This window comes from Frieseomelitta varia, unplaced genomic scaffold, assembly GCF_011392965.1.
Source record: "Frieseomelitta varia isolate USP_RPSP 00005682 unplaced genomic scaffold, Fvar_1.2 scaffold_224, whole genome shotgun sequence".
NCBI lineage: Eukaryota > Metazoa > Arthropoda > Insecta > Hymenoptera > Apidae > Frieseomelitta > Frieseomelitta varia.
In genome coordinates this window covers 269809-285709 of record NW_025109951.1, presented here as the reverse complement: position 1 = coordinate 285709, position 15901 = coordinate 269809, and the positions used below count along the sequence as shown (strand labels likewise).

Genomic DNA, 15901 nt, shown 5'->3' with positions numbered 1-15901 from the left:
TTAATGAGATGACTTGCGGCAACTGATTTCTTTTATAACAGCAACAGCAGTTAAAATCAATTACAACCACAAAACACATCCGTTCTCAGATGAAATTATCTCAACTCAAACGTTTGAAAAGAATTATTATACCGTCTATCAACCATTCATTACTTACCCACGATATCGTTCGTTTGCAGCCTGTAATTAATAGGTAGATAAATGGTAATGTCGGTCTTCGGTTTCGCTAAAGCAGCTGGCATCTTGCGCAATGCATGCAATTCCGTCACGCACAGGCTCTCTGGATTTCCACACTTGTCCGCGGGATTTGTTGTCATCGCAACTCGAACGTCCGCTTCCTCAACTTCCAACTCTTCGCTCGCTTCCGTCACAGACAACAGATTCTCCGTTGTGCTTCCCTTGTACTCTAAGAGCGCCACACCGTTTATAGGACTGGTACCACATTCCTTCGACGTATGCACGTTCATCCAATAGGAAGCGACTCGTTTGTTCGCTTTCAGGATAAAATCTGCTCTTTCACCTGTGACACAATTGGGATAATTATCTGTTGCAATTTATATGATTGCAAGAATAAGTCGTTGAGATAAAAAAAGAATTCTCGTTGAAATTTAATGATGGAATTACTGATCTTTTGACCCATAATGAATTTTTTTTGGAAATTTAATCTTAATTCGTCATTTTTCTAAATTGACACGGTGATGAAAAAATTAATATCCACAATGAAAAAATAAAAATAGCTAAATTTAGAAATTCTTTGATCGATAGTAGGTAGAATTAATTTTTTAATTAATTCAATTCATACAAATCTTACTCTCATGCGTAAGTCACGTGTGGGTCAGTTTCATATTGTGAGCTTGTGTTTTCTTGTAGTTTCGTTTAATTATATTTATATTATTATATTATTATTATATTATATTATTATATTATTATTATATTATTATTATATTATTATTATATTATATTTATATTATAATTTTTATATTCAATTCATACAAATCTTACTCTTATGTATAAGTCAGTGTAGGTCAGTTTCATATTGTGATCTTATATTTTCTTGTAATTTCGTTTAATTATATTTATATTATCATGTTATATTATATTATATTATATCATATATTATTATATTATAGTGTCACATATTATATAATTATATTTATATTATCATATATTATATTATGTTATATTTATATTATAATTATTTGTTTTAGACTTGCTACAATTACGTTCTTTTCACAAGAAAATAGTGATGAACAAGCTTGATGGACAATCGTCAATATCTGAACCGTTCATTTTGAAAGTGGTATAAATCACTTTCTTTTTTTGAGTTAAAAAATATTTTTGAGTTTAAAAATATTTTGGAGTCTGCGTATTAACGTGTCTAGATAAATTGATGTTAACTTTCGAGAAAATTTATTTGTATTTATTATTTCAGATACTTGTATTTTTCTCACTATAAATTTTGTTCAGTACGAATCATTGTCATTTTTCATTATTAAAAAGTAATTTATGTCACTTTCAAAAATAGACGATTCATTTCATACTACATAATTGTTGTTTTCCATTTTATTGAAGTTTGAATATTAGAAATATTGGGATCTCTCGTACTTTTGTCAAATTTTGCAGATCAATTTTAATATTCAAACTTCAATAAAATGGAAAAGATCATACAGCAAGTTTTAAGCGATCATTGTAAACAGAAAATTTCAATCTCCATCGCCATGACAGATCTAAATCAGTTATTAAAGAAATTTATTATAATTTAATTATAATTTAATAAAGAAATTTATTATAATTTAATTATAATTTAATTTTTTCCAAAACTTTACAATCTTTTAAAAGTAGAAACTTTATACTTCAGAATAAAGTCTGAACTGAATGGTTGTACAATTTTGTTTACGACGAAGTTATGACAGTTTAAAATGTTAACAATTTTTCAATATATTTTCAACTAATCAAGAAAGTTCGCGCATTTTTCGATAAAGTTTGCTATAACTTGATGTAAAGTGTTACAACCAACAGAGTCCCAAGTTTCTCTTACAAAAAACATGAATCCGAATCATTAAATGAAAAGAATAACAATACGTTTCATTCATTCCCAATCGCCCTTTGTTATTTTGGACGAGATATAAAGACACTTTTTTTAAATATCTCATTAATTAACATTGTACTCCAATACTGTTTTAAGTAGAATGACGAGGAGGATTTATCTATCTAAAAAAAAAAGTATGCATTTCCATTTATATATATTAAAAAAATAAGGCAGTTGTTTAATACATATGCATCATTGCATTTTTAAAAGAAATGTGCTTATATAATATAATACTCTTTGAACCATTTATCTTTTTCCTTTGACATTTCTCTGCAACTGCATTGGTTATAAATCTGAGATAATTGTGTGGACCACCCCGAGTTATAATAACTTCTAACACAGAGTTTCAGTCTCGTTAGTCATGTTCAGGGACGCCTATTATGCTTTGCTCTAAATATATAAAATTCAAATCAATCAAGTGCTTTGGCGTTAATGTTTGACATTGAGAAAAGTGAATTTCAATACTTGCCAAGATATTCTACGTGTAAATCATTATAATTTAAAAGACAATAACTCAATCATCAATTGAGTGGTTTGGCATTAAAATTTAATATTAAAACAACTTTTAAAATATATATATCAAAATATTCTACATATAAATCGTTGTGACTTAGATAATAATAATTAAAGTAAATAGCTATATTTATATTTATATTTATATTAATAGTTAGTAAATAGAAACCCGCATCTTTTAAGCAATTGTAAAAGCAAAGATTGTGAAAGAAAAAAGAAAAAAGAAATCTGTTCAGATTGACTGGCTTGATTGTTCTAATGTGTTAAAAAGTTCAAAGAATAGAATTAATCGCTTTTGAACGGCTCAAATATCTCTATGAATGCATAGCTATCCTCTCATTCATTTAGTCTCATTCATTTAGTCTGAAAATTGGTCTGTTAGACTAAGTGAATTATAGCCTACGCCCTACAATTCGCAAGTGCATAATGCGTGATGCATACAGCAACTCTCACCTTTCGCCAAAGTAATCGATGTAACTTGTCGCGGTTCCATTGGCTGACCATCGAGGGCAATCAGAAGAAGGGGATGAGCGTCTACAGAGATGGTTATTGGACAGGATCCAGCACCGCCAGCGTTAGCAACGCGAAATCTATGACGTCGTCCTGGAATAACGGTGAACTTCGTCAAAGGTACGTTTGGTCCATTTGGCTGGCGTCCCTTGCCGTTCACGAGAAGAATCGCTGGTTTCGTGTGGCCCTCCGTGTACGTGATCTCTGGGGAATGTTGCCACTGGCTCACAAGCACCACATGATTCGGGTCGTCGATATCATAAAGAGCGCGATGAGGGTCCCTGATATCTGCCTGCTTGACGATCAACGCGCCAAATATACCATTAGTGACGTCAGCCCCTAGAAATTAAAAAAAACTTTATTTAATGTGACTTTAGTTTTATTAATTAAGAGAAATGGTAACAACTTCGTTGCGTTAATATATTTTATTTATTTTATTACTTATTTATTTTATATTTATTTTGTTACTTATTCTATTTATTTTATATTTAATTTATTACTTATTTTATTTATTTTGTATTTATTTATCTCACAATATTATATATATATATATATATACAAGTTTATCAACGTTATACTTATTTTATTTTTATTTTATATTTATTTTTTTTATGTCAGAATATGATATACATATATGCAAGTTTATCAACGTTTTTTTTTTTTTCGAATATAAAAAGTAATTTATAATATTATACGCATTCAGAAACGTAGTGATTTGTTATATATATATATATATATATTATATATATATATATATATATATATATATATATATATATATATATATATATATATTTTTTATAAATATACACTGGCTCATTAGAATTTCATTAATATTTTTTCTTTCGAATAAAAAGTGATTTAAGTATTCGAAAATGTAGTAATCTTTGTATTCATATATATATAATTTTTGTATTCAAACATTTGTAGAAATATTTTGAAATTAACATTAATATTTCATAAAAATTATCAAAACATTTTAATAGTCGATTATTTACTATTTATTGTTATCTATGTAAGTCTTAGTATTTAATGAAATTATCTTCAATAATATATTTTAAACTTATATTAAATTTTTAATAAATACTTATATTAAATTTTTAATATGTTTGCAATATGTTGCATATATTTGCATAAAAGAAATAAATTTTCCTTATCGATAATTATTATAAGCGATCAAAATAAAATTCCGCTCATCAATAATTGATAACGAAAAAAAAATTTTTCGTCACTTATAACCGTTACTTATAATCAAACCGTCCAATTTTTTAATCACGTAGGTTTTTTGAAGAAACTTTTTCTTTACATTTTTTATGACAGTAATATTCTCAACTTAAACTTAAGTGCAATAAGCAAGTTTCATGAAAATTTTTGAAATAACTATCTCTGAAAAACCTTTCTAAACTTGCTAATATCACGCTCAATTTATATCATTTGAAAGTCAATGCCATATTGTCTTCGATTGTAGCATGAGGCAGAAACCTGTTATTATGATATCCTTATCTGAGTCGTATAAAAATTGACAATCTAATGGAAAACGATCTCACTCGCTTGCTTTGTTCGTACGATGAAAGGACTAAACAGCGAAATCGCTCTTTCACTACGTCCGTACGGACTAAACTAAAAGTAGAAACTACAATAAATACCTCGGATAAATTTTTTTCAGATTTTTCGAATAAGAATAAGAACACCAATGTTCGTGAGACAATAATAAAATTAATTGTGAAAACATTTATTATCTGGTATTATTTATTGTGTAATTTCATAAACTGTCTCGCAACTTATTATTATTATTACGTTAGGTCGTTACATTACACAAAACTCGATTAGTTATTGAACCATTTGTGCAGTCGTGTTTTATCAACGACGCCATCAGTATAATGTCATTATTCAACTGAACTACTTCATCTCGGAAATAAAACCATTCGAAAGTTGTGTCGCAGAAAATGGAAACCTTTTGTCGTAGATGCAGTTCGTATAATTAGTTGACTTGAAGGTTTAATTACTTACCAGCGTGAGCATGCCATAGATGAGTTCCAGCGGATGATGCGCGGAATTTATATTGGAAAGTAGTATAGCTCGGTATGGGACACTGGGTGACAAGAGGAGCGCCATCCATGTGTGGCGTCTCAACCTGAGATTGACCACGCCAGTGCACTGCTGCAGCTTTGCCTGGAAGCCGGTTAATCACGTCGACCACCAAGATATCGTTTTCACAAACCTAAAAACAAACACGTCTCCAGATGCATTAATTGGTTAAATACATCGTGCTTTTTATTTGCAATGTGTTTTCTAGAAATTTATTTTAAATGTCAAGGGTACAACAAACACGACAAAAACTAAATAGAAACACTCGGGAATGGCAAATATACTTATGTAGAAACGCAATAGTTATAATTTATCGGCAATTAGTATGTGGTTTGGAAAGATAACTGTCCATTCGAAATGAACTCGAACACTCGACGCGAATGAATGAGAAATGAAGAAATATAAAGAAATATAAAGAAATATAAAAAAATATAAAAAAATATAAAGAAATATAAATATAAAGAAATGAAGAAATGAAGAAATTGTGAATGTCAAAAAAAAAGAGAGAAAGTAATTTTTTTTCTTTCTATTTAGATAACTTTAAAGTTTCTTGTTTCAAATTTTATCACCACAGGTATTCTCGATCGTATAACATTCGTGATATTTGAAATCTCTACTTGTATATGTAGATTATAACGCCAGTACTCTCTGTAGCTGCGAAGCTTTTTACGATCTCCATATTCTCGATTTTCTATGATCCTAAAATCCTACGCGTCAGGATTCTACGATGACCTTCTATTTCAATTTCTATTGCCCTCTAAGTTTTTTGTTTTAATGCATACAGCTCCCGAGTTCTTTTTATAACTCCTCGGGATGCCATATTTCTATTCCAATGTCAGAAGTCCACTATTTCAATTTCTACAGCCTGCTGGTTCCTTATTTCGTTTTGAGCTTCTTTCCCTGAGCTTATTATGATTTCTCTCGGATATCGACGTATTCTAATTTTGATAACCTTGGAGAAAATTACCATTCTCCATACGGTTGCTAATTTGCTATTCACAAATAGTGATAATCAACGCAATCTACTATGTTTCCACTTTCTCTTCGCAGCATGCGGTAGGAACTCAATTATCAGAAAATCGATATTCTCAATTAATGGAATTTGAAATTGGTTCTTTGTACGAGAAATTGGTAAACTAGTGTAAAAAGGTGAAAAAAATTCTTGCGCAACTTCATTTTTCAGAAATTACAAAGAAAATCCTCGATTATCAGGAAATCGATTCCTGAAAAATTCGAAAGAAAAACTGGGAGCAAGAATTGGAATTTCCTTTTTATTTAACTCTCAAATAGTAATTTATATCAGATCACTGAAATTCAAAGTATTTTATTTTGTTGTGTATTTTAAACTCTCATTGTCAGTAATAAAATTCAATTAAATTAAAAATTCTGAAAACTAACAATAAGTAATTTAACTCTAATAAAATTGTTATGGTTTTTCATGATACAAATTAATAGTTAGTGTCAATACAAATATACAGAATGTTCCAGAAGGAAACCAAATAACTTTAAATTATGTTTGATGGATTATTCTGAATAAAGATCATATTAAGTTTTTTTATTTGTTTCATACAATAGATTTTACATTTATATAATTGGAATAAAGAAATAATTTTTTTCTTTTTCTTTTATTATCTTTTTTTATTTATTAAAATGACGACCTTTTTGTCGTAAGCACAGATTTATTCGAAGTTTTACTGATCATTGCTAGTCTACTAATTTCATTTTCAATGGCACTGTATATTGTTTGTATTAACTCTCCACGTTGCTATACAGTGTCATTCTATACTATACTATATAAGTTGTTATTCTAAACACCTCCTTCAATCTATAAAATATAAAATACATGAAAAATAGTAAATTATTTCTCTACTCCAATTAGAATTTATTTATCTGTTCAATTATAATCTATTTATTAAAAGGAATTAAATGCAAGTGAATCAAATAATATATATGACTTTTCTGGTAAAGTTATTCGATTTCTTCCTAAAGTATTTTGATATTATACAGGGTGTCCTAGTATAGTACAAGCAAGGAGAGAGGATTTTCAAAGTCTATATGAAAAAATAAGTTGAAAATGAAAAGTAAAATTTTATCGTAAAATGCTTCGTTTCAAGAAAATCGACTTTGAAAATTTATCAAGCACACTGGAATTTGGTGAATTTTAGACGTGACACAAAAGAATTAACAGAAGATTATTCTACGTGCAAAAGTAAGTGAAAAATATAGAATAAACTTTTTTCGTTTGAAGCCTCATTTTCAAGAAACTAGACCTTGAATATTTTTCTTTAAAAATTATGAAGAATAACAGAAGATTTTATACACATGAAGTTGTTGAATATGGATTATAAATTATGTGAGCCATGCAAACAAGGTGCTCCATTCTCAATTTGCTAAATGGTGTTGGCCATTATTTCTATAATTAAAAATAAGAAGAAAATGTTATGTAAACACAAAATCTTAATTAGATTGTTACAAAGTTATAATAAAATACCAAAATTATAAATGATTGTTTTCTTACTTGGTTCTCTGATGAAAAAGTTGGCGATATTTAACTATTACCTGTGAAATCGACTCTTTTTTTTTTTTATAGACTAATATCGCGCCGCTTGGTGTTTCCCAACAGGACTTTTTCAGATTCAAACGGTTGAAATATTTAGAGGAATAGAAACGCAGGTGGAGCGGTGACCCACCGCAGCTATCAGCGTGTTAAAAAATACCTGAATAGTCGGGCCAGGCATCTGACGATTCGCCGCAAGGATCCCCCGTCTCTGTCCATCCGCCGAGACGCAATGCTTGGACAGACATGCCGTCTCGTTCTTCGTGCAATCGCCGCATGATCTATGAGCAAAGATTGAAAACAGTCAAGAAAAACAGGTGTTTGCGAATACCATAAATCGCGGCAATTACGGACGAAGCGTGAACGATAGGGTAGCCTTCCGCGTTTCCAATGTTTGAGAAATTACATAACGGTTTGTCCGAGTTGGTAACTTGGTCGATAATTCTAATGGAATCAACTAAACGCGAGGATCGTTACGAAATTGATATAACTAAGCATAATACGTAAATATCTTCTTTGCTACATGTTCGTATTCGAAATTGCATTCATATCCATACTGTGGAAAAAACCAAGTAATTTTTTCCTGTACTCCTTTCACTTCTTCTCTCTCCTTTTTACAGGACGGGAAATTGAATCGATAGAAATCAGCGATCGAAAAAGTTCTGGAATTGTTAAATAAGTTTTATTTAACAGAGGAGGCGTGCAACTGTTTTTTGTGTTCCTACATAACAAGTTCCGGTGAGAACAGATAGAAAAAGGGCCTTGAATGTAAGAGTTTCAGTTTTGAAGTAGAAAAATTACTGGGAAATATAAAAATGGAGTCTGTAATAGGAATAGATAATTTATTCATTAATATTAAAAAAGAATTTCAATAATCGTAACAAATACTGAATATTATTCACAGTTTAGGTGATATTCTGAGTATGTTCTTTACTTGAAATATTTATGTAAATGATTCATATGTAGATGCACTCGGAAACATTGACGACTATAAATTAAAAGTGATTCTTCTGGAAAGTAATTTTTTAGATTATTGGAAAAAATGAAATATAAGTTTCTTTACAAAGCAACAAAAGTTATTCGTGAATGTGTTTTCTCAACGATAATAGATGTAATATAAATCCTACAAATTTAGAAAATAATTGCTTGTGAAATTAAATTAAATAGGCGATATATTATTGTAGTTATAACAGTTAATATTATTGTAGTTATAATACTGTCAAGTTGAAGAGCAAAAATTAAGTATAATAATAATATAGTAATAGTAGATGTACATTTATATATTCTGTTAAGAAATATACGTATTAGTTATAATTAATTAATTTCTATATATTTCAGTTCATTTAAGTTATAAAAATATATTATCTAGATATTATTCTTGATAAGTTGTCTTTTCTGTTTCATATTTCTTATATAACTATTAATTACTTACTTAGCTTAATTATGTAATTATTAATTATCTAGCGTTGTAATTTTCATATGTTTTATTAAACCAATATGATATATTTTTAAATAAAATTTTATCTCACGGAACCTTTTGAACAAATGGAGTTTTTCTAAAACAACTTGTTTCCATAGAATTTTTGTTACACACATTCTGAAATATCTGTTCAGAGAGAAGACTTTTCAAAGAAGTTGTAACTTCTTTTTCATTCTTTTCCATAAAAATTTTACGAGAACAATTATTTTTTTAAACAACATACAAGCTTGAATATAATTTTTTTTTTAAAATGAAAGAAACTTGTTAATTTCAATCCCTAATTTTTAATGTATAGAAAGTTCTATGGTCTAATAATTTTACGAGTGTATTCCATGGGTATAGTTAATAGTCGTATTTTTATTACAATAAAGCTTTTTTTAATAAAGCTTTAATTAATCTATGTGTATTTATATTATAACCGTACAATATGTTAAAATGTTGCATATAAAATGGCCAATTTCTTAAAAATGTAAAATCATTTAGAACGTAGTAATTAAAAATACTGTTAAATGATATTCTTCAAACATTTATAAAAAGTTAAAAGTTTGATGCTTCGTTGATGGTTTTATTGTGAAAAAAGATAGATTACATATCAGAATCAACTATAAATGATCGTCGAATTCGTGTATATTTTTTGTAAAATTTGAAACTTTGATTTAACGAAGTAAAAGTTACTCATGTCTAACACTAATAACAGGTTTCTGGGAAGTTGTATGAAGTAAAGTCATATGAAGTTATAAGAAAGTTAGACGAAGCTATATGAAAATACAAACATGAACAATGAGTCACAAAATTGTCAACAATTTCAATCGTAACAAACAAGATTCCAATTACAATCATTATAAAATTTATAATGAAAATTATAAATCATTATAAATTACAATCATTAATCATTAATTAACTTCTACAATCATTATAAAATTGTTCTGCAATGAAAATATATGGAATCTTGTGAATTGGAATTTAATTAATATCATTATAACTTTAAGAAAGTTGTAAGCCTTGAAAGTTATATTATAAATTTGGCCATTTTATCTGCAATCCAATAATAATTGTAAAACTTATATTTTTTACTTGCAGCCATAGAATATACTGGTATAGTAACATCTGTACGGTTAGTAGTTTATTACAGAAATATTAATAGCTTATTATAGAAATATTACAAATAATTGCAAATAAACAAACGATATCTTACTTGCTAAGTGATTGGAACACTTCTAGAGTCAGCTTCACTCGACAAATCATCGGCCAATCCAAATGGTGACATGGTCTGTCGCAGGAGAGGAATATTTGCTCTATAATTGACATAAGAGCAATATTTTATTTAAATCACAACCTCAAACTGGGATTCAGAATGCACGAAATTATTTTCGTTACTTTCTCAGAAATGAAATTATATCATTTCCTTAAGAATAAAGTTATAAAATTCTTAAGAACAAAGTTATAAAAATCTTCTCAAAAGTAAAATTATTTGTTTCCCTTATAAACGAAATTATCTACTTTGCCTAAGAATAAAATTATGTGATATTCGAATCGCAAAGTCGGTAAAAATTCTATGCCTCTTGTAGCTGCGTCGAGAAAGTTGCACGAAACTTACTGGGCCTGTAATTGTTCACGTGTAAAAACGTGGCGGCCGCCGCGATCGTGAAGACGACCACGAGAAATCGTAGACCGTAGGTGGTCAGCATCATCGCCAAATCCGCACTGGTAGATACCCGCATCGTCTACCCGATTTGTTATGCAACGATAACAGCAGGTGACTGCATTCTTTTCACGATCATTCGACTCAGAAAGTCTCCGAAGCAACTTAAAATTGCTTAGACCTCTGAGAGATTGCCTTCGTCGTATCCCTTCTTCACCACGCGTATGAAACACAATTATTCAAAAGTAGACGAAACTTGAAGGATGATTGATTGAGAAGAACGTCGAATAGAGGGAAATCAATGAAATGAAAAGAAGATTAATCATATCGAGGATAGACTGTCAAGCGGTTCAAGTTGATAAATAGATTGTCACGAAATTCTGTCAGCAGCGGAGAAAGTGAGCCTGTTGAAACAGGGGGGGAAAAAAAGCGAAAGTAATAATCGTCCGGATGAAGATGAAAGTCGAAGCTATTTGACATCTGCTCATGTGGATGACTAAGTAATTATTTATTCGATTTTCGTTTTCCTTTCGTCGATATGGAAAGCGGGGAAAAAATGAAATTCAGAAAGTATATATTTGAGATTATCTTCTACGAAAAGAGAAGACCATATAAAACGTACATAACGTACTCTAATGACTTAAGGCTTAACGACTCTGATTGACTGATTTAGTGAAAAGATGTTGTTCCTTTTTATTACTTGTACGCTTTCGATTAATTCCATGAAGGAACTTTCACTCGATTGATTATCATTGTAAAAATATTTTATCGATAACTTACAAGTAGTACAAAAGGTATATACATAAACAATCTGGAATAGCTGAATACTGATTCGACCACGCGTTATGGAAAATATTTGTGAATATATTATGTATCTTATGCAAAACTTCATTAATATTGTAATGAGACGCGATTATTATAGTCGCTGTCAAAATTACAAACGTACAAAATTAGTATACAACAGTAAATATACAATTAGTCTCATTACTTAAATTACATTGTTAGTATAGCGAATGATTGACTGTTAAAATATTTTGATAATCTCTATAAAATATAATATTACTAAATATAATATATAATATATAAATTTTATATATATATGTATATGTATTGTATTATATTTATTATATTATTTATATATATATTGTATATCTATTAATATTATATTTCTTAGAGATTATTAAACTATATTTACAGTCAATTATTCGCTACATTAATAATTCATGATTTTAAATAATAAATACAAAAATTTCTCTATCCATTAGCAGATTTGTTTCAAATCTTATCGATATAATTATGACAATCGTGTTTAACTACACTGCAAACGAAATTTTTAAATGTTTTATATAATACACGTAATATATCCATAAAAAGATCCTAAATATATTTTCGTGAGCCACGATTCTCAAATTCATAAAACTCTGTTTAGAAATGAAAAACTTTCACGGAGAGCTAGTTTTTAGTAAGAACGAACAATTTCAGGAAGGTTATTATTTTTAAGGAAGAGGAAAAGAAGAGACTTCTATATAAAGTACAACGTGGATGATGTAATTTAATGAATATTCCTTGAAAATATCGCAGGTAAGAAGGCAAGCAAAAAAAGAAGGACGTTGAATAACGTTTCAGGGAAATGCATAAAGATCATCCAATCGCGTGTCCATTAAATCGAGCATCATTACGTAAAAATTTGTGTAATGTTCGCATAATATAACATGTCCCTTTGCAGCGTGCACTAATTGAAATCACACTATGTACTTATACACTAATTTTCATCGAACTGAAATTGTCTGACTATATAATATTTTATCAGAGAGAACAAAACTTTTAATTAATGTCCAATGAATGAAAGAAAGATTTCAAGCACAGTTAATCTGCTAATGTATTTTTGAAAGAGAAAACTCAACGATTATATCAATTAAAACACGATTAATTAAACTGTTAATCAAACGTTTCAACATTCTTAACGGAAAATAAAAATAATTTTTTACTATATCTCTACTACATCTAGTTCAATTTTACTGAGAAAGATTATTAAGATGAGAGATAAGCAATTAGGCTGTTCCTATTGAATCAGAATTCCAACAAGCAAAAGTGATTAAATCAGTGATCAGGAATCCCATGTCAAACCTGAACCCGATGTACGTGAACACTGTTACGCTTTCTCGTTCTCCAACAACTGAGCAAGCCGAATTTTCATAGCCAGAACTGAACTCTGGTCCTCTCTCTTTCTCTTCCTTTCCCTTTCTCCTTCTGCTTTTCTCGCAGACGACCTCGTGCCGCTTCCAGATCGGTCATTGATTTTTTTTTTCTTTTTTTTTTTTTTATCAGCAACTAACCGTAAACGAAAAGAAAGCGATCGAGTTTCTGTGGATTTTTTCCGGTTGTCAGTCCCATAAAATATCGAGATAACAAACCATACCTTCTCACTTTGCTTGAAATTTCGTAGATTCACAATATAAGATTAATAAATGGAGAACGATGAACAAAATTATGAAACGATGGTCTGCGACAATTGTTCTTTCTTTCTCTAGAAAAGAAATGACACATTACACAGATAATAAAAGTCAATTTACAAGAAAAAAATAGTCTGCAAGCCATTATACACAAAGGTATACAATTATCAAATAATTATATCTTTGTATAGAATTATTTTTTATATCATAATTTTGTTACAACACTATTATTATTATAATAAAATTTATTTATTATAATACTAATACTATTGCATTAGAATTTCATGTATAATTTACAATTGTATTATAACTTTAAATTATGATGCAATAGATACAATTAGTAGACGATTTCTTAAATTTTTAAAAATTAAACAGAACCAAATAAAAAAATTTATTTAAAATGAATGATCTATCTCTATTTTTCGTAAATCAAATGCATTTATCATATGCATTCATTTAATAGGAAGTCCAGTAACAAATTCGAATTCCGAATTTCAATTTTTCATTGAAATACTAGTTCAAATTGACTAATGAATCAAATGACGTATTCAAAAGTGAAAATGAACGGCAACGAAAATGAAAGTAAGAAGAGGAGTGGATAGATTTGAATTTAAAAAGTTAGTAAAGAAAAAAAAAAGAAAGGAAAAAATTGATAGTTTCACTGCACAGACCAATGTAAACACGAAATAAGAGAGGAGGCAAAACACTGTCACGATTTCCGTAATCGACTGACGAGCAGCCAACAGTTTTGGCCGAAATTTCATTGCCAGAACTGGAAATAACCTTTTTTCCCTCTCTATCTGATTCTCCCTTCCTCACTCTGTTTCCTCCGTTGCTACATTTCATCTGCTTCCCTGCCTTCTTCAAGCCTTGTCACCGGTGTTTAGCCACTGCTAAAATTCTCTCGGAGCAATCAACGACTGGATGCAGATGGCAATATCGTTTAGTAAAATCGTGGTCTGCCCCTTCTACGTTTCTCGAAACCGCACGACTATTTGTGAATCGAATATGTGTCAGAGACGGCGAAATGGCGAGTGAAAGTTCGCCTGAAGGGAGTCGGTAGACGAACCACTTCACGCTGGTATATATCTCGGCTCCTCTATGGTTATGTGTGCTCATACATATTTGTTTTACTTTTTTCTCTGGGTTTCTCCATTTTCCTCCACCGAAATACATTTTCGTCCTTTTCTCTGCGTATGCATTTCTCCTCTCTATTTAATTCATTTCATTCATTTCCACCAACTGATATTAACGTCTGAAAAGTTGGTTAATTAAGTCATCGTGCAATTTATACATTTCAATCGAAACTTTTACAAGTTTTAATCTGATCATATTTTAATTTATTTCAATTTAAAGAGTTAATTGATTGGTCTTTATATCCAATTTGTCTATGTAGATTTTATGATATGCTCTTATTCCTTTTATCCATCAGTTTTCATCCCTACACTACATTCAGCTGTGTAACCTTCAACTTGCACATTCATCCCAAAAATTTTTATAAAAAAAATTAGTAATAATTAGTATTAATTTCAAAATGTAAAAAAATGTTTTACAAAATTACAAGATTAAAAAATTAAACATTCTAGTTATATAATAACATATTCAACATATCAGTGATTGAAAATCTTTTTCATTGCTGAAAACTATTATTGATGAGAAGAAATCTATTCCATTCGCTTATAATTAGATTTTTATGCAAAGTCATATTTAAAATTTAAAAAAATCGAATCTAGATGGAAAATTATTTTTCCTGCCAAATATTATGAAAATATTATACTTTGAATATTTTATATAGTATTTTTCATATTATATGCATTCTGCGGAATTTTGTATCTTTTTCCTCATGAATGTATAAGAATTCGCAGTCTACTTATAATAGTTATCGATTAGGGAAATTTATTTCGGTTGCTCATAACAGCTATCAAGGAATACTTTTGCTGATAACAGTTATAAACTAGGAAAATTCTGTTTCAGATATAATGTAAGCATAAATGTAAGCATAAAATATCGTTTTGCATTCGACTGGAAACAATCCTTTGCATTAGAACATTTTAGAAATTGTAGAATTACTTTTTGATGTAGAAAAATAAATTAACCGAAAAAAGAGAACCGAAATAAATTTTCCTCGCTGATAATTCTCACATGAATAATCGAAATAAATTCCTCTCATCAACAATAGTTATTGAGGCAAAAACAAATTTTGGTCAAAAAAATAATTGTTATTCTATAATTTTCTTCATTCTGTTTGTAATAATTATTACAGTCTTCGATTTTTATATAGTTATCATTCTTCTATTCTATGCAATTTATGTTCACCGTTAATTTATAATCTCAGTTTTAATTATAATTTTTGCTTATTGTCTCTCTGTACCCATCTCTGATTTTGCCTCTTTCACAGGCCAAAAGATTTCAATTTCGCTTTCGTTTGGTGCTAACGGAGTGCCTATCCAGTCGTACAGCGAGTATCGTTCCTTCTAAATACATACCACCGTGACTTTCTATTTGTTACAACGATTTGTTTAACTAGAATACTCGCTAATTAATATTGTTATTACAGTCTCGTCGTGTC

The 15901-nt window shown here is 29.3% G+C and overlaps 1 protein-coding gene across 7 annotated transcripts in view; it reads right to left on the bottom strand.

The window, feature by feature from the left end:
- The window catches only part of LOC122527529 (laccase-4-like), a 31779-nt gene that overhangs the window by 12600 nt on the left and 3278 nt on the right, over positions 1 to 15901 (bottom strand). For 3 of the 7 annotated variants that reach the window (XM_043651792.1, XM_043651791.1, XM_043651793.1), the window contains 5 exons: positions 10433 to 10532; positions 7918 to 8038; positions 5123 to 5333; positions 3056 to 3451; positions 158 to 520 (listed from right to left, as the gene is read on the bottom strand). In XM_043651792.1, coding sequence (XP_043507727.1) covers positions 158 to 520; positions 3056 to 3451; positions 5123 to 5333; positions 7918 to 8038; positions 10433 to 10532 — 1191 coding nt within the window. Of the gene's footprint in view, positions 1 to 157; positions 521 to 3055; positions 3452 to 5122; positions 5334 to 7917; positions 8039 to 10432; positions 10533 to 10834; positions 11091 to 12279; positions 12284 to 13006; positions 13190 to 15901 lie in introns of those variants that run through there. The other 4 variants (XM_043651787.1, XM_043651788.1, XM_043651789.1 and 1 more) reach the window with 3 other exon arrangements.